Source organism: Castor canadensis, chromosome 4 (genome assembly GCF_047511655.1).
Source record: "Castor canadensis chromosome 4, mCasCan1.hap1v2, whole genome shotgun sequence".
NCBI classification, from domain to species: domain Eukaryota; kingdom Metazoa; phylum Chordata; class Mammalia; order Rodentia; family Castoridae; genus Castor; species Castor canadensis.
This window is the reverse complement of record NC_133389.1, coordinates 152,372,225-152,400,085: the sequence shown is the minus strand read 5'-3', so window position 1 is coordinate 152,400,085 and position 27,861 is coordinate 152,372,225. Positions and strand designations below refer to the sequence as shown.

At 39.5% G+C, this 27,861-nt stretch overlaps 1 protein-coding gene across 3 annotated transcripts in view; it reads right to left on the bottom strand.

Moving 5' to 3' along the window:
* Window positions 1-27,861, bottom strand: part of Bmpr2 (bone morphogenetic protein receptor type 2) — a 211,875-nt gene that overhangs the window by 169,590 nt on the left and 14,424 nt on the right. For 2 of the 3 annotated variants that reach the window (XM_020159702.2, XM_074071439.1), the window contains exon 1: window positions 4,053-4,937. The exons of the other annotated variant lie outside the window; for it this stretch is intronic. In XM_020159702.2, coding sequence (XP_020015291.2) covers window positions 4,053-4,128 — 76 coding nt within the window. In that variant the 5' untranslated portion in view covers window positions 4,129-4,937. Of the gene's footprint in view, window positions 1-4,052; window positions 4,938-27,861 lie in introns of those variants that run through there. 3 annotated transcript variants of the gene reach the window in all.

The window sequence follows — 27,861 nt, the reverse complement described above, 5'->3', positions numbered from 1 at the left end:
AGAGTGGGTAGTAAGGAAGGGGATGGGGGCAGGGGGGAGAAATGACCCAAACCTTGTATGCACATATGAATAATAAAATAAAATAAAAAAAAGAGCAAGTAATACATGTTATTTTGTTAAAATAATACATCTAAAATGTTCTTGTCATTTATTACGGCCTTATTTCTAATCCCACACAAACTATACATAAATGATATGTATTCTTATCATACTCATCTCATAGACAGAAAAATGTTTTTAAAATTCAAGTCTGCTGCACTCAAAATTCAACAGTCATTTTCACTGCTTCTGGAAATGACTCAAGACTAACTAAAAAGAGAAAACAGTTTGGTAATATGAGAGTATGTGTAAGTGCTATAAAAGATAATAAAAATTCATGAATTCCTAGATGTTACAGCACCCACATTATTTTTTTTCCAGCGGACATCAATCAAATCAGAATACAGTTCTTATTTGGTGGACAGAAATGTAATATATGCGATTTACTCACCTGGAACAGGCTCCATGGAATATTAATTTATAACTAAAGCGAAAACAGTGTTATCTAATTTAGTTTAAGCACTAATCGCTTTATATTTCATCAGTTCTCATCCAAATTTACTAAAAGTAAAACCACTTCCTTCAACTAATTAGTAAATTTTCTTATTGGCAGAAGTAGGAGGGAAATAAAATGGTCAAAACAAAAATACAAATTAAATTAGCATATATAAGACTAGATAAGCAAAGCCTTTTTTCATATACCTTGTCTTTGGGCTTGGCAGCAGGACTTGGTTGGCCAATGGGATGTTAGAAGAACAGAGTCTGGAAATGTGCTGGGGGTTGGTGGGTTTGGCATGGCCTCCTGCATTTGTTGTCACTGCCTTGACACAAGCTTCTCCAAGGTAGATGCTACCCTCCCTCCAGCCTGAGCCCCAGAAGGAAACAGGTGGAGCAAAGTAAATGCTTATTGTTGCATACCACTAACATTTTGTAGTTGCAAGTTATCACCGTATTTAAAAAATCCAATCAGGACTAATGATATAAAGTACTGGTTCTCAAACTCACCTAAGACTCTGTGAGGTTTAAAAAAAAAAAAAAAATTGTTGTTTAAATACAGATCCCAGAGAGATCCACTGAGTAGGGTTAGGGACATGTCTCAAGTGGTAGAGCGCTTGTACTTTGAGAAACACTAAAATGAAAATTACTAAACTGTCAGTTACTCAACAATATTTACTAACTGCTCAATAGTACTAACTAAAGAGATGAATCTCATTTTAGACAATATGTTTTCCTAAACAATGTATGTAAAATTGAAATCCAATTATGAATTATTTCAAAGGCATTACAGAAGCTGACCCTGAAATAATTCTTGTGTTGTAGCCTTTTATTAAAATTAATAATTTATTTATAAACCAATCAAGTATATCTTTCTTTCATACATTCTAATTTTTTGACTGGAGGTGTGAATCAAGCAATAGAGCACCTGCTTTGCAAGCATGAAGCCCTAAGTTCAAACCCCAGTCCCACCAGAAAAAAAAAAAGTTCTAATTGTTTGTATACCAACCTTTCTTTGCATTAAGGAGTTCAAGAACTAGACAGAGCAAGTGAAAAAGTCAAAAGAAATGATTTACCTAGGACCCCCCCCACCACAAAGAAGGATGTGCTATCAATCAGCCTTTCAGTACTTTTTCCTGCTCAGCTACACCATTTGCACCTGTTTGTCACATCCCTGCATCCGTGTATCCAAATCCATACAGGCCCTCTCTAGTCATCTTGCCATTAATGAAACTGCTCTTGCCATTTCAATATGAGACAAAGTTTTACATATTCAGAATCACGTCATTTACACAATCAGTGCATGTACCATTATTCTCTAGGTGTCCAAGTTTCTTTTCCAAGCTCACCTGGTAAAGGCATTACTGTCTCAGAATGAAGAGAAGTTGTTGCTGCCTCTACTGCTGTTATTAGCATTAATGTGGTAGAAAAGGGTGCAGATTATAATCCTGGCTCCATAATTTACTAACTGTGTGATGAGTTACTAAATTCTCTGTACTTACTTTTCTTTCCCTCTCTGTAAAAGTGGAATAATAACAACCTACAGTACAGAACTGTCATGAGGATCAAAGGAGAAAATATGTGTAAAGTTATTTGAATATTTGCTAGTGCACTGAAACCGCTCAATAAATACTAGCTATTATTCTCACAAATCTGAAATCCAGCTTCACAAATTCCATCATCTGGTGCTGTGTAATATTAAAGAAAAAAGACGAAGACCACTTTATACACTGATTCTTTTAATCCCCTTTTTAAACGGGACACTATTCTAAGAATATTTTATTTATCAAATAGAACTTATATTTAAGCCAATGTTTCTCAGACTTTTATCAGTTCTGATCACAAAATGATGAACACATCACTATAAACAAGAATAACAAAGAACAAAATGTTCTGGGATTTCTGCTCAAAGAATGACTGCTTAAGCTTAAGGCATTTTTTACTCTCTTCATATTTTACAAAAACCATCTGACTTATGGCTAGAGAATTTAACATAAAGAAATTAAGAGAGCCGGGCACTGGTGGGTCACGACTGTAATCCTAGCTACTCATGAGGCAGAGATCAGGAGGATCACAAATCGAAGCCAGCTGGGGCAATAGTTCCCAAGACCCTATCCTGAAAATATGTAAACACACACAAAAAAAGGGCTGGTGAAGTGGCTCAAGCTGTAGGCCCTGAGTTCAAATCCCAGTATCACAAAAAAAAGAAAGAAAAAAAAGAATTTAGAGAAAAATTGTTCATGTTTGCTTCAAAAGGAATCACAATGATTAAGAACATTAAAATATCTATTTCAAAATCCATTCAATTCAGAAGTTCAAATGATTTTAGTACTATACAGATTTATTATAAAAATAATAGACATTAATCAGCAATAGCCATGATTCAGTAATACCAAAAGCACAAAAGAACCTTCAAATTTTCTCTCAGTATTTCCCCAATGCAGACTTTTAAAATAGAAATAAAACAAGTAACCTCTGTGTCTAACATTGCAATGAGAAATTTAATGTGTGAAAGTTACAGTTAGGAAAATGGTAATCGGAAAGCCAACATTTTGTCCTCTTTTCATTTCAAAATGCATAACCCATGTGGCCATCCTAAGACAATTTTAAGAATTATATGTACAAATCTCTCCTGAAAATTTCTAAAAGCAAGTCACCAAAAGACTTCGAAAATAACTGCAATGGGAACATGAGGTTTTTTTCCTAAAGGCGTCTAAAAATTAAAAGGAAATATCCAAAGGAAAGGGTGACTACCATTTCCTTTTACACTTCAGTAACACCAAAGAACTGACAAGAGTCAAATCTAGAGTCTGATGTGAGGTCAAAGTTGTCTCAATGACAGGAAAGCCAATAGATGCCAGGTAACTAATAGTAAAGTTATAAAAATACTTCAATGCCCAACAGAAATTCCAAAAGCACATAAAGTACGAGTGCCCAGGTTGAAAAGATGGATATATAATTGCTAAAATACTTGGCAACAAAACAATACTAATGATAATAGTAATAAACAGTATTACACAATGTATCAAGAATCTCAGTCTGGCTTCCTCGACATTTTTTCTATTCATTCGGTAACATTTTTGAATAACGAAAGTAACATGGATTCCCAAAGAGCGATCTAAATCTAAAAATAAGGTTCAAGTGTGTGTTTAGTTGACGTTCTTTTTCACTGTAAGTCACTACAGCTCTGGTTCCAAAGATCTCCTAATAGACACTGTTCAGTGGCGATTAAAACATTATTTTTACTCCTCGCATTACCTCACAGCTAAAAATGTCAAGATACCACACCCAATATGTCTTTTTTTTTTTTTTCCCCACGGAGTGCAGCAGGGTGGGGTGGGGAATAGAGGAGCGAGGTACGAAACTACACGAACGCAAACAAGGCAATTTTCACGGCACGGCCATCGGGGAACCGCGACCGACGGGGGACCGTCGCCAAGGGCGGACGCAAGGCCGCGGCCTCTGCGGGCTCCCTCCCTCGCCACCCGCCGGGGAAGCGGCCACCCTGGGCTACTCACCGGTCACCGCGCTGACCAGCAGAACGGCCCACGGTAGCCAGGGCACCCGCCCGGGCCGCTGTCGCGAGGAAGTCATCCCTGGGCCAGCCAAGAAGCAGAAGTGCAAAGAAAAGAAATGTGGAAAATAAATTCGGGCGGAGAAACCCGGCCTGGAGGCAGCTCTTCCTCGCGTCCGACTTGTGCCCGTCTTACAATGCAGTTTGAAAGGACAAATGGCAGATAAGAAGACCCAGCCGCGGAGCTTTCATTTCGCTGCAGAAATTCCCTTCATTTCGCTCCCTCGCGGCCGGAGGGCTTCATTCGTCTAGGACGGGGTGCCTGGGCTCCCCCATACTGAAGGCATGTCCGTGGTGGGGAGAGAAGCAGGGAGCCCAGAAGAAACCCCTGCACTTATTTCCCTCGTAGTTTCACGATATCAAAAAAATAGCCAGGTCTGGGAGAAAACATATCCAGGGTGCAAAGGGGTGGCGGGCGGGAATTCGATGCGGGAGGCCGAAGATCAGAGCAAGCTCCAGACTGCCGGGCAGGGTGAAGCCGGGCTGGCGGCGGCGGCGGCGAAGCCCGGTGACCCGAGTCGCATCGCCCGCAGCTCGGGGAGGGCAGGATTCCTTTTCAAGCTTCGTTTCGGGGCTTCCTTCACTCTGACTTCGACACCCACAAATGCTCTCCTTCGACTGGATCGATGAAGGTGCCTGCTTCCATGGGCGAACCCACAGCGTCCACGAAACAATCGTGCGGGCCGCGGGGGGGAGGGGAGGGGAGCCGAGGGAAGCCGAGGGGAGCCGAGGGTCGGCGGGCAGGCCCGAACGGCGAGCGAGGAGGTGCGCGGCTGCCCTGCCTAGCCCTCGGCGCACCCTCCTCCGGGAGATCTCGGAGATCTCGCCCTCTGCTATTCCGGCTGCTCAATCTTGCCCGAGGTAAATTCCACCATGAAAGCCTCGTCTTCTCCCGTCAAGGGTTCCCGAAAGCGAATCACAGTCCCTCTCCCAGTCAAGGAAGCCGCCGCCGCCACCGCCTTCTCGTTCTCCCGCAGCTCAGGGCTCCGGACCGAGTTCGGGCGTCGCGGGCCGAGGGCGGGGGGCGGCGGGAAGGCGGATGTAGGTGGCAGGGGAAGGGGGGTGGGCAGCCGAGCCTGCGAGACACCCTGCGCCCCTCTGGGAAGCACTCCAGCGGCTCCGAGCAGACCAGACACAAAGGGGGGAGTCGCCGCAGCTGCCAGTCTGCGGCGCTCCCGGTCACCGGAGTCGCCCCGCCCCCACCGCCGCCTCCGCCGCCGCCTCCTCAGTCTCCGGCTCTTCCCGGCCCTGTCTGTCTCTGGCCTGTGGTGCAGCGCGGGCGGCGGCGGCGGCGGCGGCGGTGGCGGCGCGACAGAGACGCACTGCGTCTGCGCGCTCGCGGCCCCGCCCGGCCCCGCCCCTTGCTCCCAGGCTGGCTGTGGATCTCAGACCCTGGCGCGGTGTGTCTCGCACGAACAGAGGGCAGGGCGGGGCCTGCAACCGGCCGGGGGCCAGCAATTGCACTTCTGCTGCACTCACGCATGCCTTCCATACGTGCATTGTGTATGTGTGTGTGCATGCGTGTGTGCGCTTGTATATATGATAGGGCAGCCACATCTTTTGTGCACCGTACTCTCCGAGATTGAATCCGACAAAGGCATCGCAGTCTCCCCAAGACTCCCGAAGGAAAGCATCGAGGGCCAGAACTGCCCCTCGTTGTTTTCTACGGTGGGAGCCTCCTTCTCCCTATACCGAAGAATCCGGACAGACCTGCCTTTCGCAGACGCGGAGGCCCTGGCCTCCTCTGGTTCCCATCACTGCTCACACAAAAGCCAGAATTGGAAAGACCACCCGTAAACTGAGGTGTTTGCTCCGATCGGCGTACTGCTTTCCTCAAGCACCCTTCCCCCTCCCCAGCCTTCTTAGTTGACATGCGACATTTGCAAGGATGCGAAGTCAGAGAGAAAACTCTGTCTTGTAACACTGCGCACACCATCTGGCTGTATGTGCACGTTTATAAACCGCGGTTTCACCTCCGAGGGAGGGTTTTATTCACAAAAGGCTGCGGGCCTTATAGGCTTTTTAGAGCTCATGGGAGGAAAACTGCAGTTAGAGAGATGTTGCCTTGGGGTCGAGAGTGAGATCCAGTCTTAGCACCCAAGGAATTGAAACGGTTCCGCCCGTACCGCAGTTTCCTAAAATCCACTTAGACCTTTTTATTTTTCCTATTTGCAAATTTGGTTGGATCAAGCAACCAGGATAGGGGAAGGGGTTCCTCCAGCCACGCGGCCACCCCTGAACACACCCTCTCGGGATCAGCCGACTTGGGTAGGTTTTTGTTGGGGAAGAGGGGAGAAGGTGACGTGCTTGGCGCCATGATCGGAAGTCCGCGTTTAATTCTTAGCTGAGAGGTGGAAAAATTACGTGGGAGGGCGTTCTTAATAGGTGAAGTCTAGCCTCCCTTCTCCCACTATGCAAAAGGGTTATTCTGAAGGCTGGTTTTGCCGGTCTTTCACTGTGGCTAAGGGCAGTTCCAAAGATATATTCATAAATACACTCCTAAAATCATAGTCTCGGTTTGCTTATTCAAGTCTCCTTTTATATCTTATCTGAACTTGGTATAAATAAATCCCCACATTCCTTAAACTGGTTCCTGTTATCATACTAAATACCTGCTATAATTAGGGGTTGTAGTAATACCTGCTCAGGATTCAAAGACTCTTTTAGTTGAAATATTTTAATACAGTTTACACTTAAGGCAGAGTGAAATTTTTCTATATTGTCAAATCCCTTTTGAAAAAGAGAAAGAGCATACGCTTTGATTCATGCATTTTATTACTATATTTTGTTCTGCCTCAAAAGCCTAAAATAAGAAACTGTTAAACATTTGGCTCTTAAGGAATATTTATCACACAGAAAAAAAATGAGATTTTTGTATGTTAAAGGTGCAGAAAGTTTATTAATTGGCAGTATATTGTTTTTCTCCGAATTGAGCTAAAGTATGTGATTATTCTTTTTATTTTTTGGTGGTACTGGGGTTTGAACTCTGGGTCTCACACTTGCTAGGTAAGCACTCTACTACTTGAGTTACTGCCGGTCCTTTTTTTGTGTTAGGTATTTTTGAGTATGAGCTCGCTTTTTGCCTGGGCTGGCCTTGAACCATGATCCTCCTGATCTCTGCCTCCCTAGTAGCTAGGATTACAGATATGAGCCACCAGTATCCAGTGATTATTCCATTTCCATGTCCATAAAATTTTTGTAAGAAACATTAGGTACCCTTATTCATGTTACAAATGTGTGACAAGTTATGGGGGGAAAAAAGAAGAAAATGTCTTAGGAAATTCACATGAAAAAAATCCATGCCACTAACTTGGTAAGAATAGTTACTAGACAATTAGCTATCCAACCCTCTTTTCTGTTGTCCTTATAATATCTCTGTTGGAGTATGTTCACTCACAGTGAGAAAGGATATAGAAAAGAGTTAGAACTTGGCAATGATTTATCCATTACACAAGACAGACAATATAATTCAAGCTCAGGTGAGAACAAAGAATTGTAGAGCAGGTTAGGTCTGGCATCTCTGCTAGTCAGGATGGGCTAGGTTGTGTTGACCTCCCACAAATCTCAATGGCTTATTGCAGCAAAAGTTTATTTCTTACATATTATGTGTTTGAGAGAAGTCATTGGGGAGTCTGCCATAAGTAGGATTTACCACAAAACAGACTCTAAAATTCTGAGATTTATATGCAGGAGGTTTTTTGGTAAGAGTCTCAAGAACAGGCTCTATGGGACCTTGAGAGATGAGCTTCACAGAGGAAGAGATTGAACTGCAATACCTTTGCAATTGAGGCTTCAGTCAACCCTGTATGCATATCTGGAGCTGCAATGGCTCTTCAGCATTGTCCTAAATTAAGGCAGGAAGTCAGGTCTTTCTATACTCACAACTAACAGTTATTGGGTATGGGCTGCACCCACCTGTGAGCTGTGACCTTTGCCAAGAGCAAGTCCCAGAGAGAGAGACTCAGCAGAGAGCTGTCAGCCACCAATATTTTCAATATTTGGACAAAGAAAATGTACCTAGGAGTGGGTCTAGGTAGCTCAGCATAGCATCCACTGCATAGACTCCACTTGTTGTGGTCTCTAAGGTCACCAGACTGGTGGAGGCTTCACTGAGACATATGCTTCCAAGATTGCCACAGTGGGGATCATAAAATTTAATTGCTAGTGCTTCAGTGTCACGCTCTAGCCATTAAAAAGCTTCCACCCAGAAGCAAAATGCTTCACTTCCATTCACATTTTATTGGCTAGTGAGGCCACATGGCCAAATCTAACTTTAAGACAACAGGAAATATAATCCTATTACATTATTAGAAGTTAGAACTTGAATACTGTGAGCAACTTTAATGACTACGATGGTGTCCAAAGGTAAAATAATCCCTAGCATTCTGATCACCAAAAGCCAGGAAAAATAGGAAGATGTTCTAATGTATGGGAAAAACTCTGGAGTAAGGAATCTAAGGATGAGGAGAAGCAGCACAGAAATCCAGATGCACAGACCAACAGTATCTGAAAGTATGGTGGATCCTCACTATGTATTATGGCCCCTCATGGGTTCTGTCTTTCCTTTGAGTTGTAGTACTGGCAAAACCAAAGCAAGGCCCTGGCTTTAGGAAGGGACAGTGTTACTAAGCAGATTATTAGAACAAGAATTGGAGTAAGAACCAAAGCAGAATCCCTGTTATATGAATTAGGACACGTAGGAGTTACTGAGCTCACAAATAGTGAATAATTCTAAAAACAAACCTTATAATCATACAGGGGTAGAGTTGGAAGAAAATTTATATATATATTTAAAAAATTACCTCTAGCAGAAAAACAATACAGATGCCCAGAAGTTAGCACTGGGGTATCTTTTCAGATCAGAATAATAGAACATAACTTAAAGCTGAATAACAGAACATAACTTAAAGCTGTTTATAGAGAGAAATATATGATGGATTGCAGACACTCACCATATTCTTATATCTCCACAAACCAGATAGAAAACCTCAGACACATGACTACAAGGAAAGGCAAACAAGTTCGTAAGCCAGGGGAGGCACCAGTAAAAGAATAAATAGTGGCAAGAGAAAATAAAAAATATATAGAATTTAGATGTATAAAAGAAATAAGGAGAAAACTTTGCTCTGGCAGAGCCCAGAATGGCGCTGCAGAGGCAGCACCTGATCTGCTCCAACCCTAGACTCATCACCCAGCGTATTTCTGGCAAGAACCACCTAAACTCAGACTGGAAAGCCTTACCAAACCAGATGGAAGCCAACCAGTGATTGTGTCCCTCCATCTAGGACAAAAGGTGTGCACAGAAAGGAGCAAGCCTGGCAGAGTTCCCCATAATGGCTACATCCCTAAAGCCACTCCCAGCCCAGCTTATATACATATATACAACTGTCTATGAGTCTTTCTGCAAGACAAGCTGGTCAGAGGCCACCAAGCCTTGCTTTTTTTGGGCAGAAGACAGCCGGTGCCTGGGTCTCTGACTCTGGATAAAATCCAGGAGGATACAGCCGCATCCCTAATATGTGTGACAAGAGTTATCCACCTGTCACTCTGCAAATAAAATGTCAAACCTGAGACCCAGTGGACAAGCCTGAGCTGCCACTTGACCACTTGTGCAGGGCAAGGTGCAAACTGCAAAAGTGGACAATCTTAACAGAGTACTACCTAATCTACTAGCTGTGCCTGGAGGTCCCTCCACCCCACCTGGAACAACTGCTGTTTCACACCTCTGGAACACTGCCCCACCTCCAGTACCCCTGCTGTGGGACATAGCTGCCCCGCTCCTAAATCTAGTCCCTGGAAATTGCTGCTATTCCACAAGAACTGCCCCACCTCAATCCAGCTGCTGCTCCTGGTCCATAGCCATAAGCAACCATGGAACACCACACCCACTTGCCTAGTAAGAATGATGCCCTGAGTTCAAACCCCAGTACACAAAAAAAAAAAAAAAAAAGAGAGAGAGAGACCTCAAATAAATGACCTAATGATGCACCTCAAGATCTTAGAAAAAGCTGGGCACCAGTGGCTCATACCTATAATCCTAGCTACTCAGGAGGCAGAGATCAGAAGGATCATGGTTCAAAGCCAGTCTGGGAAAATGGCTCATGAGACCCTATCTCGAAAAAACCCATCACAAAAAAGGGCTAGAGGAGTGGCTTAAGGTGTAAGCCTTGAGTTCAAGCCCCAGTACTGCAAAAAAAAAAAAAAAGCCAAACCACAAATTAGTATAAGGAAAGAAATAATAAAGATCAGATCAAGGCAGAGGGCCAGAGGAGACTCAAGTGGTAAGACACCTGCTTTTATCAAGCATGAGGCTCTGAATTCAACCCCTAGTACCACCAAAAAAAAAAAAAAAAAAAGAATCAGAGCAGAAATGAACAAAATGGAGACTAAAAATACAAAGAACCAATGAAACAAAAAGTTGGTTCTTTGAAAAGATAAACATGATTGACAAAACCTTATTCAAACTAACCAAAAAAAAGAAAGAAGACCCAAATAAATAAAATTAGAGATGAGAAAGGAGATATCATAATGAATACCAATAAAATTCAGAGAACCATGGGAGAATACATCCAAATCCATATTCTAATAGATTGCACAGTCTAGATGAAATAAATAAATTTCTAATGCATATAACCTACCAAAATTTAGCCAAAAAGATACAAACCACCTAAGCATATCTATAACAAGCAATGAAATTGAAGCAGTAATAAAGAGTCTTCCAACAAAGAAAAGCCCAGGACCAGATGAATTAATTGCTGAATTCTGTCAGACCTTTAAAGAACTATCACCAATGCTCCTAAAATGATTCTTTAAAATAGAAAGGAAAGAAATAGTACCAAACTCATTCTATGAAGTTAGTATTTCTCTGATACCAAAACCAGATAAGAACAAGACAAAACTGAAAATTATAGATCAACTTCCTCGAAAAACGTAGTTGTAAAAATTCTCAATAAAATACTTGCAAACTGAATTTCAACATCATATTAAAAAGATCATACACCATGATCAAGTTCCTTTCATTCCAGGAGAACAAGGATGGTCCAACATATCTCTTCATGATAAAAGGCCTGAAGAATAGAAGGAATGTATCTCAACATGATAAATGCTATCCACAATAAACTTATTCCCATCATTATATTAAATGGGGAAAAACTAAAAGCATTTCCTCTAAAGTCAGGAATGGAATGAAACAAAGATGTCCACTTTCTCCACTCATATTCAATATAGTACTAGAATTCCTAGCCAGAGCAATAAAGCAAGAAAAAGCAATAAAAATGGGTACAAATAGGAAAGGAAGAAATCAAATTATGTCTAATTGCAGATCCTATGCTTTAAAGACTACCAAAAAACTATTAGCTCTAATAAATACTTTTGGAAAAGTAGCAGGATACAAAATCAATATATAAAAATCAGTAGCTTTTCAGCCAAGCCCTGATGGCTCACATCTGTAATCCTAGCTACTTAGGGGGCAGAGATCAGGAGGATTACAGTGCAAAGTCAGCCCAGGCAAATAGTTCGTGAGACCCTAACTCAAAAACACCTATCACAAAAAAAGGGCTGATAAGGTGCCTCAGGTTTAGATCCTGAGTTCAAATGCCAGTAAAGCAGTAGCTTTTCTATACATCAATCATGAAGGCTGAGAAAGAAATCAGGAAAAAAAATCAGTTCACTAGCCTCAAAAATATTAAATACCTAGGAATAAAACTAATTAAGGAGGTGACCGACCTCTACAATAAAAACTATAAAACACTAAAGAAAGAAAATGGATAGACCTCCCATGTTCATGGATTGGTAGGATTGTGAAAATGGCTGTGATACCAAATGCAGTATACAGATTCAATGAGGTGCCCATAAAAATTCCAACGTCTTTTTTCATAGAGATAGAAAAATCAATCCTAAAATCCACTTAGAAGCACAAAAAACCCCAGATATCCAAAGCAATCCTGAGCAAAAATGAACAATACTGAAAGTATCACAATATCTGACTTCCTATACTACAGAGCCATAGTAATAAAAACAGTGTGGTACTGGCACAAAAACAGACACATAGACTGATGGAATAGAATAGAAGATCCAGAAATAAGCCCACACAAGTACATCCATCTGATTTTAGACAAAATCACCAAGAATACATTGGAGAAAAGACAGCTTCTTCAACAAGTGGTGCTGGGAAAGCTGGATATCCACATGTAGAGGACTAAAACCAGACCCCAATCTCCCAACCTGTACAAAAATTAATTCAAATTGAATCAAAGATCTTAATGTAAGATCTGAAACTTTGAAAATGTTAGAGGAAAGCACAAGGAAAATCCTTGAAAATATGGGCATAGATAATGCCTTTCTGAATAGAACTCCAATTATTAAGGAAATAAGAAAAAAATTGACAAATGAGATTGCATCAAATTAAAAGGCTTCTGCACAGCAAATGAAACAATTACCAGAACCAAGAGACAACTTACAAAAATGGGAGAAATTTTTTGCCAGGTATTCATCAGATAATGGATTAATATCCAGAACATATAAAAAGCTCCAAAAATTAAACACCAAATGAACATACTATTCATTAGTAAAGGGACAAAGGAATTGAACAGATAGTTCTCAGAAGTACAAGTGAGAACTGATGGAGTGGCTCAAGTGATAGAGCCCTTATACACTGTTGGTGGGAATATAAATTAGTATGGAGTTTCCTCAAGAAACTAAAAATGAAACTACCATATGATACTGCTATACTTCAGGGTATATACTGAGGACTATAAGTCAACCTATAATCAGGATACCTGAATATCCGTGTTCATAGCAGCACTATTCACAGTAGCCAAATATAGAATCAGTCCAGATGGCCATCAATTTATGAATGGATTACAGGTTCACACCTGTAATCCCAGCTATTTGGGAGGCAGAGATCAGAAAATCCCTGTTTGAGGCCAGCTCAGGCAAAAAGTTATCCAGACCTTATATCAACCAGAAAGCTGGGCATGGTGGTATGTGCCTGTAATCTTAGCAATGCAGGAGATGTAGGTGTAAGAAGATCATGGTTTCAGGCTAGTCCCAGGGAAAAACTAGAGGGAACCCCAGTACTGCCAAAAAACAAAGGGGAAAAAAGCTTTGCTTTTATAACCTAGAGCAAAATAAAATAATCTGAACTTCCTTTCCTGAGGGACTGACAGCAGAAAAAAATCATCTCTTCCCCAAGTATTTAAAAAATTCTCCAAAGAGGATTTATATTTTCCACAAACTTACTGATTTATCTTAAGAGCTTTTCCCTATTGATGCCAGACACTAAGCTTTGTTTTCCTCCAAAGAGCATATGCCTTTCATTTATTCTCCAGCCTATTCCATAGGTGGTAAAAAGTTTTACTAAGATTTGCAGTTTTACAGAGGAGGAGGAGGGGAAGGAGGAGGAAGAGGAAAAGGAAGAACAAAGCTGGGTGTAGTGGTTCAGGCCTATAATCCCAGCACTCAGGAGGCTGAGGCAGAAGGGTTGTGAGTTCGAGACCAGCTTGTGTTACAAAGCAAGACCTTGTCTTAAACAAACAAACAAAAATGGAAGTAAAATATAGTGAAGAAAAAAAATTTTTGGTGGTGGTTCTGGGATTGAACTCAGGGACTTGCACTTGCTAGGCAGGTGCTCTACCACTTGAGCCACTCTGCAATTGCAAGTGAAGGAAATCATAGAATACTGTTCTCTGATGTCCTTGAGCCACACATAAACTGCCTAGAAGACCCCCACTTTGAAAGTATTATTTTTTAAATTGTAGCCAGCCATTAGCTATGTTCCTAAGATCCAGTCCCATCATCCATCCATTCATGCATATATTTATATAGCCAACGAATATTGACCTTTACCACTGTTCTGGGCACTAGAGATATAATGAGGGGAGACAAGTTCCTTCCTCTCATTGTCTCATGGTACTTACTTGTATTCATTTTCTATTGCTGGGCAACAAATTTAGCAGCTCAAAACAAAATATATTAGCCAGGCACCGGTGACTCATGCCTATAATCCTAGCTACTTGGCAGGCTGAAATCGGGAAGATCTTAGTTGAAGGATAACCAGGCAAATAGTTTGCAAGACCCCATCTCCAAAATAACCACAGCAAAATGGACTGGAGGTGTGGCTCAAGCAGAAGAGTGCCTGCTTTGCAAGTGCAGAGCACTGAGTTCAAACCCCAGTCCCACCAAACAACAACAACAAAAACAAAAAATATAATAATTATCTCACATTTCCATGAACCAGGAGGCTGGGCACAGTTTAGCTAGGCTCTCTGTTCAGGATGTCCCACAGCTACAATCAAAGTATCATCCAGGCTGTGTTCTCATCGGGAGGCTTAGCCAGGAAAAGCCTCCTATTAAGCTTATTTAGGTATTGTCTGTCTACTGGAGCTGCCTCAACTCCTAGAGGCACTCACAATTCCTTGCATGGGGCCTTCTCCCTAAACATTCTCCCAATATAACAGCTAGTCTTCCTCAAAGCAAACAACATACAGTCTCCCTTGTTTCACTGTGCTAAGACAGAGTCTTTTATAATATAACATAATCATGGGAATGGCATTCCCTTACCATATTCTATTGGTTAGAAGTAAGTCACAAGTTGTACCCACATTTGAGGAGATATGAATGTTTAGGAGGTCACCTTAGGATGTATTTACTATGTTGACTTTTTTTTTTTTCAGTACTGGGACTTGAACTCAAGGCCTACACCTTGAGCCACTCCACAAGCCCTTTTTTGTGATAGTTTTTTTCAAGATAGGGTCTCTCGAACTGTTTGCCCAGGCTGGCTTTGAATCATGATCCTCCTGATCTCTGCCTCCTTGAGAAGCTAGGATTACAGGTGTGAGCCACTGGCACCTTGCTACTATGTTGTCTTTTAGCAAGAAGAGACAGTATAAGGACAGCTGTTCAACTTAAAAAGACCAATCAGGTAGGGCTGGAGATGTGCTCAAGTGGTAGAACTTGCCTTAGCAAACTCAAGACCTTGAGTTCAAATCCCACTGTTGCCAAAAAATTAAAAAGTTTCAACAGGGGAGACTGTATGAGGAAGTGTTACTTGACCTGAGACAATGAATAAGGAAGCAACAGCTAAGCAGAGATCTAATGGAAAAGCCTTTCTGGCTTAGAAAATAGGCAAAGGTCCTGAGCTGGTTAGAACTATGTTGGTATGTCTGAGGAAAGAAAGGGAGGCCAGTGGACTGGAGCACAGGAGATGAGTTAGAGGGAAAGAGGCATGTGCCACATGACTCCAGGCTACTGGCCAGAATAGGGTGTGGATCATTTGCCTATGTGCTCTTAGTTCTATTTCCCTTCCCTTTTCTTCTTTGTTCAAGTGTTGACACCTAAAAACTAAATTGCCAAGACTACCTTGTCCACTGGCTTCTAATTAGATTCATCAAAGTGGAAGGCACAAAGTAAGTTCAAGTTGCTTAGAACTGCATAAGATTCACTCTCACTCATTCCTTTGTTTAGCAAATATTTATTGTATACTATTGCTCCAGGCCCCGTTCTGGGTGATTTTGGGTATGATGAAGAAAACAGTCACACTAGCTGTTCTCACCAAAGCTCCACAACACCAAAGAATTTACAGTTCCTCAGACACACATGACTTTGGACCTTTGTAGTTGCTGTTTTGTCTGCTAAGAATATACTTTAACCTAGGATTGTCTCATTCATTTTTTACCATTCTACAGTACTTAGACAGTACTACAGTAAGAATCCATTGACCCCAAGCCTCCCAAAAGTTAAATATTTCCCTCTTTGCATTACTTTTTTTATAAGCTTCTAATGTTGTACTGGTCACGCTGTATTTTGACTTCTTACTTTCATTTCCTTCTGACTAGATCGTAAGTGACTTAAAGAGAGGGACTATCTCTTATCACTATCCCTAGCAATAAACTCACTAGCTGGCAGAAAATAAGTTCTCAAAAATTCTATGGACATGAATTACATTGGAAATGCTTAGGCTGCCCTTCTGAGAGGGTGAATAGGAAGGTGCTGAGATCTTGGAGATACTGAAAACTTTGAGTCTTCTATTTAAACTTGGAATGGGTTAGTTAGAATAACAGTTGATTGTTCTCAACAGTTCTTTTGCCTCTAGCCATACATTTTAAGGATGTTTTTATATTTATATTATGTTCCATACTGAAAGAACCTTTTAAGGTTATTATTACCATTGTTGAGTCTTGTTAAGATTTATGTTATTAGTTAGGCAGTATTAGCTTTTTGGGCTTAATTTTTTTTTTTAAGGAAGCCTGTATGTCAGGTATTTTATTTTATTTTACTTTATTAGGTATTCCTTTATTATACATTCTTTTATTATACTTTCTTTTTATTCATATGTGCATACAATGTTTGTGTCATTTCTCCCCCCTTCCCCCATCCCCTCCCTTATCCCCCCACCCCCCTCCCTTTCCCCCCTACCCCCTCACTACCCGGCAGAAACTATATTGCCCTTATCTCTAATTTTGTTGAAGAGAGAGTATAAGCAATAATAGGAAGGACCAAGGGTTTTTGCTAGTTGAGTTGGGCTTAAATTTTTGAAAAGCAGGAGGTAATAGAGCAAACATTCACTGATGCTATTTAAGTCAAGGGGAAAGGGCATCTGAGTCAATGAATAAATGAGGCTTAACTTGTAGGATATAAATATTTGGTTTAAAGAAACACAGTGAGTGATGGGATGGGTGGCTCACACCTGTAATCCCAGTACTCAGGAAGCTGAGGCAGGAGGCCAGCCTGGGCTACCAAGTGAGACCCTGTTTCAAGAAAAAAACAAAGGAAGAAACACAGTGTATCAAAATAACAATGAATTACATGTAACAATGAGTCTATAAAAGTGAATGAAATATTGATCCACTTAAAAGAAAAATACTTCTTGAAATTTTATTTATGCTTTTGAATTGATTTACTAAAGAAATTTTTACATGGGTAACTACAGCTCAGCCCCTGAATACATTTGCTTGTATTTTGTATTTTTATCTTTGCATAAGTATATTTATTTATATTTTACATGTTTATAGAGTCTGAAGTAATTTGCATAAATATTTATGCTTTTATAGTATGACTTGAAATTCTTGACAAATATTACCCTAAGAATAGCTATGAAATTCTAGGATTGTATCCTACAGCAATATTCAGAAAGGCAGACAAAAATGACTATAACAGCATTATTTATAGTTCTAAAAAATTTGAGAAAATTTAAATATCTAGCAATAAAAATAGCTGTATATTCATAAATATATAGAATGGAAAATTATGAAACTATTAAAATGATAGCTACAAAAAATAATGGCATAGGTACATGCCCATGATAAAGTGTCAAACTAGAAAATCTGAATGCTAAATATAAATATTATCTCAGGTACGCATATTAAATTACTTGTATAATTATACACAGAAAATTCTGGAAGAATAGATATCAATACAATGTCATCATCTCTGTGTGGTAAAAGTATGAATATTTTTATTTTATTTTATTAAATTTTTTTATATTTTCCATAAGAAATATAAGAGCTTTATAATGAGGAAAAAATGGCTTGATATTTTTTAAAAAGAACAGGGTGTTTTTGTTTTTTGTTTTTTTCCATGGTTCAGGGGACCATTCCCCAGCCCAAAAGAATGGGTTTTTTGCAGTACTGGAGTTTGAACTCAGGGCCTATACCTTCAGCCACTCAGCCAGCCCTTTTTTGTGAAGGGTTTTTTCGAGATAGGGTTGCATGAGCTATAGCCCAGGCTGGCTTGAACCACGATCCTCCTGATTGCTGTCTCCTGAGTAGCTAGGACTACAGATGTGAGCCACCGACACCTGGACCAAGGGAACAGTTTTGAACAAGTGTCTGAAAGGTGCCTGAAGTTCAAAATCAGATAGATGTTTGTTTTCTTCAATACAGATATTTTCCTGTATTAAATTTTAAATACTACTATCCATCCCACATTATTCTCATAATCAGACACTTTTATTTTTGTTAGGAATTAGTTAACATCTTCTAACAGTTAATCCGGAAAGTGTGTTTTAGTGAGGAAGAAAGAATGAGAGTACTGATTGTCTGGGTTTGAAAATTATCCAAAAAGAAAGCAGATACTGGAAAGAAAGAGGGAGGAAATGTAGAGAAACTTGGTTGCTTCCTAAATTTTCCTGGCCTAGCCATGTCTATTGCTCAAGCATTACAGATAAGCCTTATTTTCCTTTAAAAGAAATGAAACACACATTTCAAAGAAAGCAACTACCTAAGTGTATATATTAAAAGAGGATCTGAGTCAAACACTGAACTTACTTCCTAACTCATCCAGGGTTCATAGCCTCCTTTTCTCAACTGTACTGTTAGTCCACTCTTGATTATGAGAATTACAATGGATGTTACTTTCAAATCTCTCCTAAAAATATTACCTACTCATTTTTCCAACTAATATTTATTGAGTTGCTATTATGTGCCCATCAAAGAATAAAACACAAGCTGGGGATGTAGCTCAATGGTAGAACATTTGCTTAGCATGTGCAAGGCTCTGGGTTCCATCTCCAGTATCACACACACAAATAATCACAATGATAATAATAATACAAGGATTTCTCTGTCCTCTTGGAACTTCATTTCAGCAAAGAGAGGCAGACAATAAACAAATGACATGAAATATAAAGTAAATACAGTTGTCTCTCAGTAGAGGATTTGTTCCAGGACCTCCACAGGTATTAAAATCCACAAATGCTCAAGTCCCTAATACAAAATGCTGTAATACTTGCCCATAACCTACTCCCATCCTCCCATGTACTTTACACTATCTCTAGATTACTCCTAACACCCAGTCCAATGTAAATGCTGTGTAAGTAGAGGTCAGACTACATTGCTTAGAAACTAGTAACAAGAAACGTCTGTGCATGTTTGCCACAGGCACGTTTCTTTTTCAGTATTTTCAATCTGCAGTTGGTTGTATCCATGGATACAGAACTCACAGATACAGAGAACTGACCATATCTAGTATTTAGAAGGTGCCAAGTACTATGGGAAAATAAAGGAAAAATAGGATGAATGATTGAAGTATTGGAGGAAGGAGGCCAACCAGGTAAAAGTATAAAGTACTCAGAGTAAGTGTAATTGAAAAAGTGAATTTTGAGCAAAGATGGAAGAAACTGGTTTCATTGGAAGAGCTACTGGACTACATGACCAGGTCTTGAGAACACAGAGGACTATGACAAAAGACAGGAGGTACACGATGATGTACATTTGGTCTTTAATCTACAAGCACTGAGCAGCCTTTGAAGGGTGTTAAGAAGAAGAGTAGCATGATCAAATTTGAATTTTGAGCAGATCTTTCATACTTCTAGATGGAGAAATGAGAATGGGTTGGACAAAGAGTGGATCAAGAGATCAGTTGTGAGTCCCCCTAGACCAGTGGGAGAACAGGCTTTTATGCCAAAATAAGAATCCCTTACACCAAAGGAACAGTGAACCCAGAAGTTAATAATAGAACCACTAGCTGATACTAGTAGCTAATTATTAATAGCCAACAATACAGTCAGAGATTCTGCAGTTCTCCTTTAGGCTTGTTCTTTGCCATCAGTCTCAAAGGCACCAAATCTCAAAATTACTAGTTACAAATAGGAACTTTGGCACAGGGAATAAAATAGAAAGAAACAGGGCCACAGGGTAGACTGCTGTACTTTCAGAAAGAGACAGACTAGAGGAAGTTTTAACTGAAAATTTTAAATGCTTAGCCCCAAAACTATAATTGCATAATATCTTACTGATCATGGTTGTTCCTCCCTCCACACTCTTGCTTGCAAAGCAGGGATTCTACCACTTGAGCCACACCTCCAGTCCATTTTGTTCTGGTTATTTTGTAGATGGGGTCTCTGCAAACGGTTTTCCCAAGCTAGTCTCAAACCATGATCCTCTTGATCTCAGGTTCCCAAGTAGCTAGGATTGCAGGACTGACACACCGGCTCCCAGCTTAAACTATTTCTTGAAATAATTGGGGATTGGTATAGTTTTGAGTCCTGAGTTAAACAGTCTTACAGAAAAAAAAGCTATTATTTTTTACATTGTTCTTTTTAATGTACTATGATTTCTACTGTTCATAGCTAGAATGCAGAAGAAAGATTTCCCCACTTATCCTAGATCCTAGTATGTGATCTGAATATATAATTTACCCATTATGACCCTCCAAAATGTATGAATCATATCTTACAACTTATTTACAGATACAATGACTTATGTAAGTTATTAATCAATCAACAAGCATTTATCAAATCTCTTCTGGTACATAACTTTGTAAAAATACTAATTAATCTTTGAAAGCTCCATATTTCAGTATGATGAACATAACTTAGTCATGTAATGTTGTTGAAGTGATAAAAGTGTAAGGTATTTTTCTCTAATTATTTCAGTATAATTACTTGATGTGTGAAAATCTTATTTCCCAAGAAAGATATAATATCAAAGAGCAGTGACTAAATCTCATGCTGTGCATACTCAGAAAATGTTCAATAAGCAGTCACTGAAGTGAAAAGGCAGCCCAGTGAGGACATAAAACAAGCAAATATTTGATCCTGTGTAGGTTTATTTGTATCTTGAGGCTTAGAGAAAAATCATCATGAATATTTTATCCATTGCACATTCTACCAATGTTTGATGCTTTCCCAATACCAGTTATTAAACGTGTACATTTTTCTCATTTAGAGGGCAAGGCAGTTGCATAGCACTTGAAATTCACTGAAGTTAAAACAAGACCTTCTCATGGCCTTGCACGCTGGTTGTTCTGGCTTTTGATAAAATGACCTCCAAATAACTTCACTAGACTATCTGCTTGCAGAATAGACTATCTGCTAGCAGAAATTATACAAATCACTTCAAGAGCAAAACTTGTGTAATAAAGAAGCTACTGTAATACCCATGCTCACAACCTTCACCCTGCGTCATATCAGTAAATACTCATCCTTTTATAGAGGCCCCTAAAACACAGAAATACCCATATCAAGACTTAGTTCCTTCTTTCTTAATCTAGGACTTCCCTTGTCAAAATTGATTAGATATTTAGAGAGGAATGTATTTATTTTCTAAATACAAAACAAATCATGCTTTGAAATTTTAACTTCTTCTAATTGAGTGTATTCCTCTTCCCTTAAAATAAAAGACTGATTTAAGAAAAAAAAAACTTTTATTTTAGGAAATCAAATAATATAGCAAATTTAGGAAAAAGCTTTAGTTTAAATTTCATCTCAAATTTTTTCAAAAAAGCAAGATGACCTCTCATTTTCATAAAGGGAAATACCATTCAATTATAAAAACAACAATTAAAAAGCTGGCTGGGTGCTACTGGCTCATATCTGCAATCTAGCTAGTCAGGAGGCAGAGATCAGGAGGATCAAATTTTAAAGCCAGCCCGGGGAAAAAGCAAGACCCTCGAATATACCCAACACAAAAATGGCTCAAGTGGTAGAGCACTTGCCTAGCAAGTCTAAGACCTAAGTTCAAACCCAGTATTAACAAAAAATAAATAAATAAACAAAAAGGCTGATCATGAGCCTTCTTTTAGGCATCCTAGGGCAGGTCCCAATTTCATCCATCCTGAGACTTACAGTATTTCTGGCACCTTTGATATTCTTTTGCTTCAAAACCATCATTGCCTTTTACTGGCTGACTCATTCCTTTTAGAGGAATTGTTTTCTAGTCTATAGTTCTCATACTAATCAATTTTTTTCAGTGTCAATCTGCTAACATCCAAAAATATTCTCTATGCATTTGTTCTTTCAAAAGCAGAAAATAAAAAATAGAACTACCAGCCTTGTGGGCTGTTTTCCCCCTCTTTCAAATAATACAGAATAATCTTTCCATACACTAAAAATAAATATCTTTAGGAAAATGCACCAAAGACAAACTATTACTCAGTGGCTTTACAGCTAAGGTTACTCATATGCATTCTGTTTGCCAGGTTTTTATGTAAAACATCTGCAAGAAATCTTATTTGCCATTATCTTGCCTTCCTACATCTCCCTATAAGGATTTTTTGACAATCCTACAGGTTCCAACCTAACTCCTTAGCTTTCAGAATAAAGGGCTTCACAGTCTTTCTCTTCTTTTGCCCCCCAGAGTCCAGACACACAGATCTCTTAACAGCTCTTTGAATATACCAAGTCCTTTCCCCAAATTTACCTTCTTTCTATTTTATTTATTTCATTTTTGAGACTGGGTCTCCCTGCGTTGCCTAGTCCGGCCTCAAATTACTAAACTCAAGCAATCCTACTGCCTCAGCCTCCTGGGTAGCTGGGCCTATGGGTGTGCACCACCAAAATTGGCCTATCTTTTTACCTTCTTCCTAGTTAAAGAAAAGGGGATGGGATAATCATTTTCTAGATTATTCCCTTTACTTTCCTCTCTCTTTTTCCTTTTCTTCTTCTTGGTGGCGCTGTGGTTTGAACTCAGGGCTTTGCACTTGCAAAGCAGGTACTCTACCACTTGAGCCACACCTCCAGTCCACTTTACTCTGGTTATTTTGGAGATGGGATCTCACGAACTATTTGCCCAGGTTTATCTGAAACCACGATTCTCAGCCTCCCAAGTAGTTAGGGTTATAGGCATGAAGCCACCAGTGTTCAACTTATTCCCTCCGTTTTCAGTGCCTTCCCCTTCCCCTTCTCTAGGCAATATACTGTTATCAAAACTCAGCATAATTGTCACCTCCCAGGATAAGCATTCTGCAGTTCTCCAGTCACCACTATTTGCCTTGTCCACTAGGTTTCCAAACAGATTTATTCACACTGTGGTGTAGTATTACATTACTCTTCTATTTTTATTGTTCCTGGCTACTTCTTATTTTACTTTTTATGGGTAATTTTTATTTTATTTTCTTCTTTATCCTTTTCCATGTATTGTAACTTCCTACAATGTATTTCTATAAATTAGAAAAATAAATATTATTTCAAAATAGAAGTTCAGAACAAATAAAAAATTTAAAAAATAGGTATTTTGGTATATAAGGAAAAAGTTATACTCAGAATAAGGAAATGAGAAACAATTAATGCAAACTCTGTTCATTATCAAAAACCAACTTACTTCACAGATGAGTCTTTATTATGAATGCAATATCCGAATCTTTATTCATTCAGGTTAGGTTAATGCCCTATTTAACGTTCTGGTTTGCAACTTTGTCTTCTTTTTAAAAATTATTGTTAATGTATTGTGTTTTCTGATTCTAGTAAGCCTCCTCGAGCCCTTGGTGGAGTAAAAATGAGGTGTCCAGTAGCAGAATCTGGATGTTCCCGGTGAGTTTCTCCAGATCCATACATTGAGCTGAAAGGAGAATGTTTCCTTAGAGCAAAGATGACTAACCAACTTGCTAAACCCCACAGTATGGGAGTTCTTATATGTAGTCAACAACACGACCATGTCTATCTACAACAAACTGAAAGTGACGGTGAAGGTTCCCTTTGTTCCCACTCCCTCTTCATTGCAGAATGGGGAAAATCCTTCGCCATATACAGCTAAGCTATGTTCTTATTCTAATTTATCTTCTTGTATACTCCAAAGTTGATTTTCATTCATGTGTCTTGTCCTTACACATGCAGGTCTGGCTAGGATGCAAATGGCTCCTGAGGTAGTGCCTTTATTACCTGCAAAAACAGTGAGGAGAGGCAACTCGGTGGTAGCACACTTGCCTAGCATGCCTGAAGCCTTAGGCTCCATCCCTGGAGCCTTAGGAAAAAAAAACAAAACAGTGATACTTCCTAAACCTGTAATTTCAGAATGATCACAAAGTACACAAATTCTATTTCTCATCTGATTGACTGATAACAGATAGTTTGTAAACTTTGACTTTTCACTTTTCACATACACACACAAATCATACTTTCTCTGCAACATTAGTTAAAAACCTCCTTGTCTGTATATTCACAGGTGTTTTACTGCTGAACCTTTTTTAATCTCCCACTGTGAGGTGTACAATAGCATTTATAGCTCTGTGTGGCAAATTATCTCCTTAGGAAAAGAGTATGAATCCCTTAAAGTCTGGGACTTCAATGCCAAGATTTAGCATAAATCTGACACATATTGGTCTGTAATAAATACAGTATTTATTTGAATGAGGAAATAAGTGAGTGAATACAAAGCATGCCATCTAAGGAGCAGAGAAGCATCAGGAGAAATTCTCAAATTAACTGAAGACATGAGCTAAAAGTAAAAACCCAATTTAAAAATGGTCAAAGGATCTCAATAGACATTTCTCCAAAGAACATATACAAATAACCAATGGCCAAATAAAAAGATGCTCAACATCACTAGCCATTAAGGGAATTAAAACTACATTGAGATACCATTTCACATCATTAAGATGGCTATAATAAAAAGACAGATAAACCAGGACAATGATGTGAATAAGTTGGAACTTCAATACATTGCAGGTGGGAATATAAAATGGTGCAGCTTCTTTGGAAAACAATTTGAAAATTCTTCAAAATTTAAGCATAGGCCGGTACCAGTGGCTGATTCCTGTAATCCTAACTACTTGGGAGGCTGAGATTGGGAGACTGGTTTGAGACCAAACCAGGGAAATAGTTCATGAGACCCCCATTTCCAAAATAATCAGACCAAAATAGACTGGAGGTATGGCTCAAGCAGTAGAATACCTGCTTTGCAAGCATGAAGCCCTGAATTTAAACTCCAGTTCCAAAAAAAAAAAAAAAGTTAAGCATAGAATTATTATATGATCTAGCAATTCCATCCTACATATATGTGTCATATATATATGACATATATATATAATGAAAAGAAATTAAACATGTCCACGGAAAAACTTGTACACAAATGTTCACTGTACATGATCCACAATAACTATAAAATAGAAACAACTTAAATGTCCATCAACTGATAAATGGGTAAATAAAAAATGACCATGCAATGAAATATTATTTAGTCTTAAAAAGAAACAAAGGACAAGCTATAACATGCTACATGCCACATCATGGGCAAACCTTGAAAATACTATGCCAAGTGAAAGAAGGCAGTCACAAAAGACCACAGATTACAGATGCTCCTTGACCTATCATGGGGCTATCTTCCAATAAACCATCATAAGTTGAAAATACTATAAAATGAAAATGCATTTAATATGCCTAACATATCTAATATCCTGGCTTGGTCTCACCTACCTTATATATGCTCAGAACTTACATTAGCCTACAGGTGGGCAAAACCATCTAACACAAAAATCATTTCATCATAAAGTATTAACTATCTCATGTAATTTGCTGTATACTGAAGGATGGAACCCAGGGCCACTCACAAGCTTAGCAAGCACCAAGTTACACCCCCAGGCCTAGGTATGCCTTTGCACCATCACAAAGTTGAAAAATTGTAAGTGAAAGCTTCATAATCCAGGGGCCATCTGAATATGGTTCCATTTATATGAAATGAAATGAGGCTGAAAGTTGTTGGGGCTCATACCCCAAAATAAGCCACTTCAGACTTCCAGTTGAGAGTTCCTGGGGAGTAGTAAATACAAGGAAGGGCTTTTTCTGAAGTTTCCTATCTGTCTTAAAGGCTGGATCCTCCACAATATAGTTAATCGGAGTTTTGGTTTGTTTTCAGGGAGGGTGGTTTTGTTTTGTTTTGTTTTGTTTTGTTTGGGTGAGACTGGGGTTTGATCTCAGGGCTTCCTGCTTGCAAAGCAAGCGCTCTACTGCTTGAGCCACTGTTTCTTGTTTTTGAGATAGAGTCTCACTATGAAGATGAGGCTGGCTGGCCTCAAACTAGCAATCCTCCTGCCACAGTTTCCCTAGTGCTGGGATTACAAATCATGACCCATTACAGTCAACTGTTGTAAATACCTTCCGCAGATGCCTCATCAACTAGGAAGATGAATGCATATCATGGGACGGAACACCCAGAGCTCAAACTTTGTCTTTTTATTTTATGGCCTGTTAACCTCCCCTTAAAATTATTTGCTTTTTCTCTAGTATTGGCTGCATCTTCTACTTCCCTCTCCCGTGGGAAGTTATTGGTTTATTGGTCTCACTTTCCTCTGAAGCTCAGCCCCCAGGTATATCATAAACTCAAACATGTTTTCTTCTTTCAGTCTCTCTGTTTCAAGTTTATTTCACCATACTGCTTTATTGAACCCCAGAGGGGGAAAAAGAGGGCTCTTTTGCACCTACAAATTAGGTTAGTGATTGCCTGGGGTTGAGGGCAATGGAGAGGAGCCATGAGTAAATGGGGGTGTCTGGGTAAAAATGGGAGCTTCTGGGTAAAAGTTCCTCGCCTCTTATGGAGGCGCACACCTGTAATCCCAACACTGAGGAGGCTGAGGCAAGAGAATCTCAAATTGAAGGCCAGCCTGAGCTACATAATGAGGCCCTATCTCGAGAAACCAAGGGTTAGAGATGTAACTTAGCAGCAGAATGCTTGCCTACATGCTCAAGGGCCTGGATTCAATCTTAGTTTTTTTGGGGAGTGATGAAAATGTTCTAAAATTGATTGTGATGACAGTCATACAATTTTCTGAATATGCAAAAAACTATTGAATGGTTCATTTTCAATAGATGAATTGTGTTGTATGTGAATTACATCTCAAAAAAGCTGTTTTTAAAAGTTGGAAGATATTTAATCAAAATCCATTAAATTGTTAAGAGCCATACTTAAAGGCTGACAAAGTGGCTCAAATGGTAGAGAACCTGCCTAGCAAGTGTGAGGTCTTGAGTTCAAACCACAATACCACTAAAACCAACCAACCAACAAAGCGCTATACTCCAGAAAAGCAGAAGATTCTTTAAATCTCAGAGTCTTTATCAGTCTTAGGAGCAGGACAAAATCATGATGAGGAAACTGGATTGCTTCTTTCCCAGTCACAATGGCCCTAAATGATATTATCAGCTAATTTCTAGACAACTTATTTGTTGAAAACAATACCTGAGTTTTATGCTGTCATATGATATATGAAGGTGACAAAACATAAAGACAGAAAAAACCTAACTGTAAACTTCAGATCTCAAAGTAGATACTGGGATTTGTAAACTCTGTTTAGATTACCAGTGATCTTTCTACTCCCTTTAATTTTCCTCTTTTTTTCTTTTTCTTTTTTTCCTTTTTTTTTCTTTTTATGGCGGCACTGGGGTTTGAACTCAGGGCAGGGGCTCTTACCACTTGAGCCACTCCACCAGCCCCTTTTAAATCTCTTTAGTGGTGTAAGAGATAGAGCTGTGATCAGAGGATAGTTTCTTAAAATAATAGTGCACATGTACCCCGGCTGAGATACAATCCTTTTGGTGACAGGCTTGTTTTAATTTTTCTCGAAGACCTGCCAGCAGTAATGCTAGCATTCAATCCCATGCAATGATTACAGCAACCAAGATGATGAAACTGATAACCAGTGGCAAGAAATCCTTAGAGTGCCAGAGCTGCTCTACGGCTCAGAGCGTTTCAGTACTAGGGCTAGAGAAAGAAAAATTAATGAGGTCAGAATGCAAAACAAATGACATGAGAGGCTCAAGTGAAGTCACTGCTTGCTAGGATATACTTAGAAAATCAAAGAACTCACCGACTCCATCAAAAGACCAAACTTGAGAATCATGGGCATCGAAGAAGGAGAAGAGGTGCAAGCCAAGGGAATACGTAATATATTCAACAAAATAATAATGGAAAATTTCCCAAATCTAGAGAAAGATATTCCCATACAAATGCAAGAGGCCTCCAGGACACCAAACAGACCAGATCAAAATAGAACTACTCCACGACATATCATCATTAAAACAACAAGTTCAGAAACTAAGGAAAGAATAT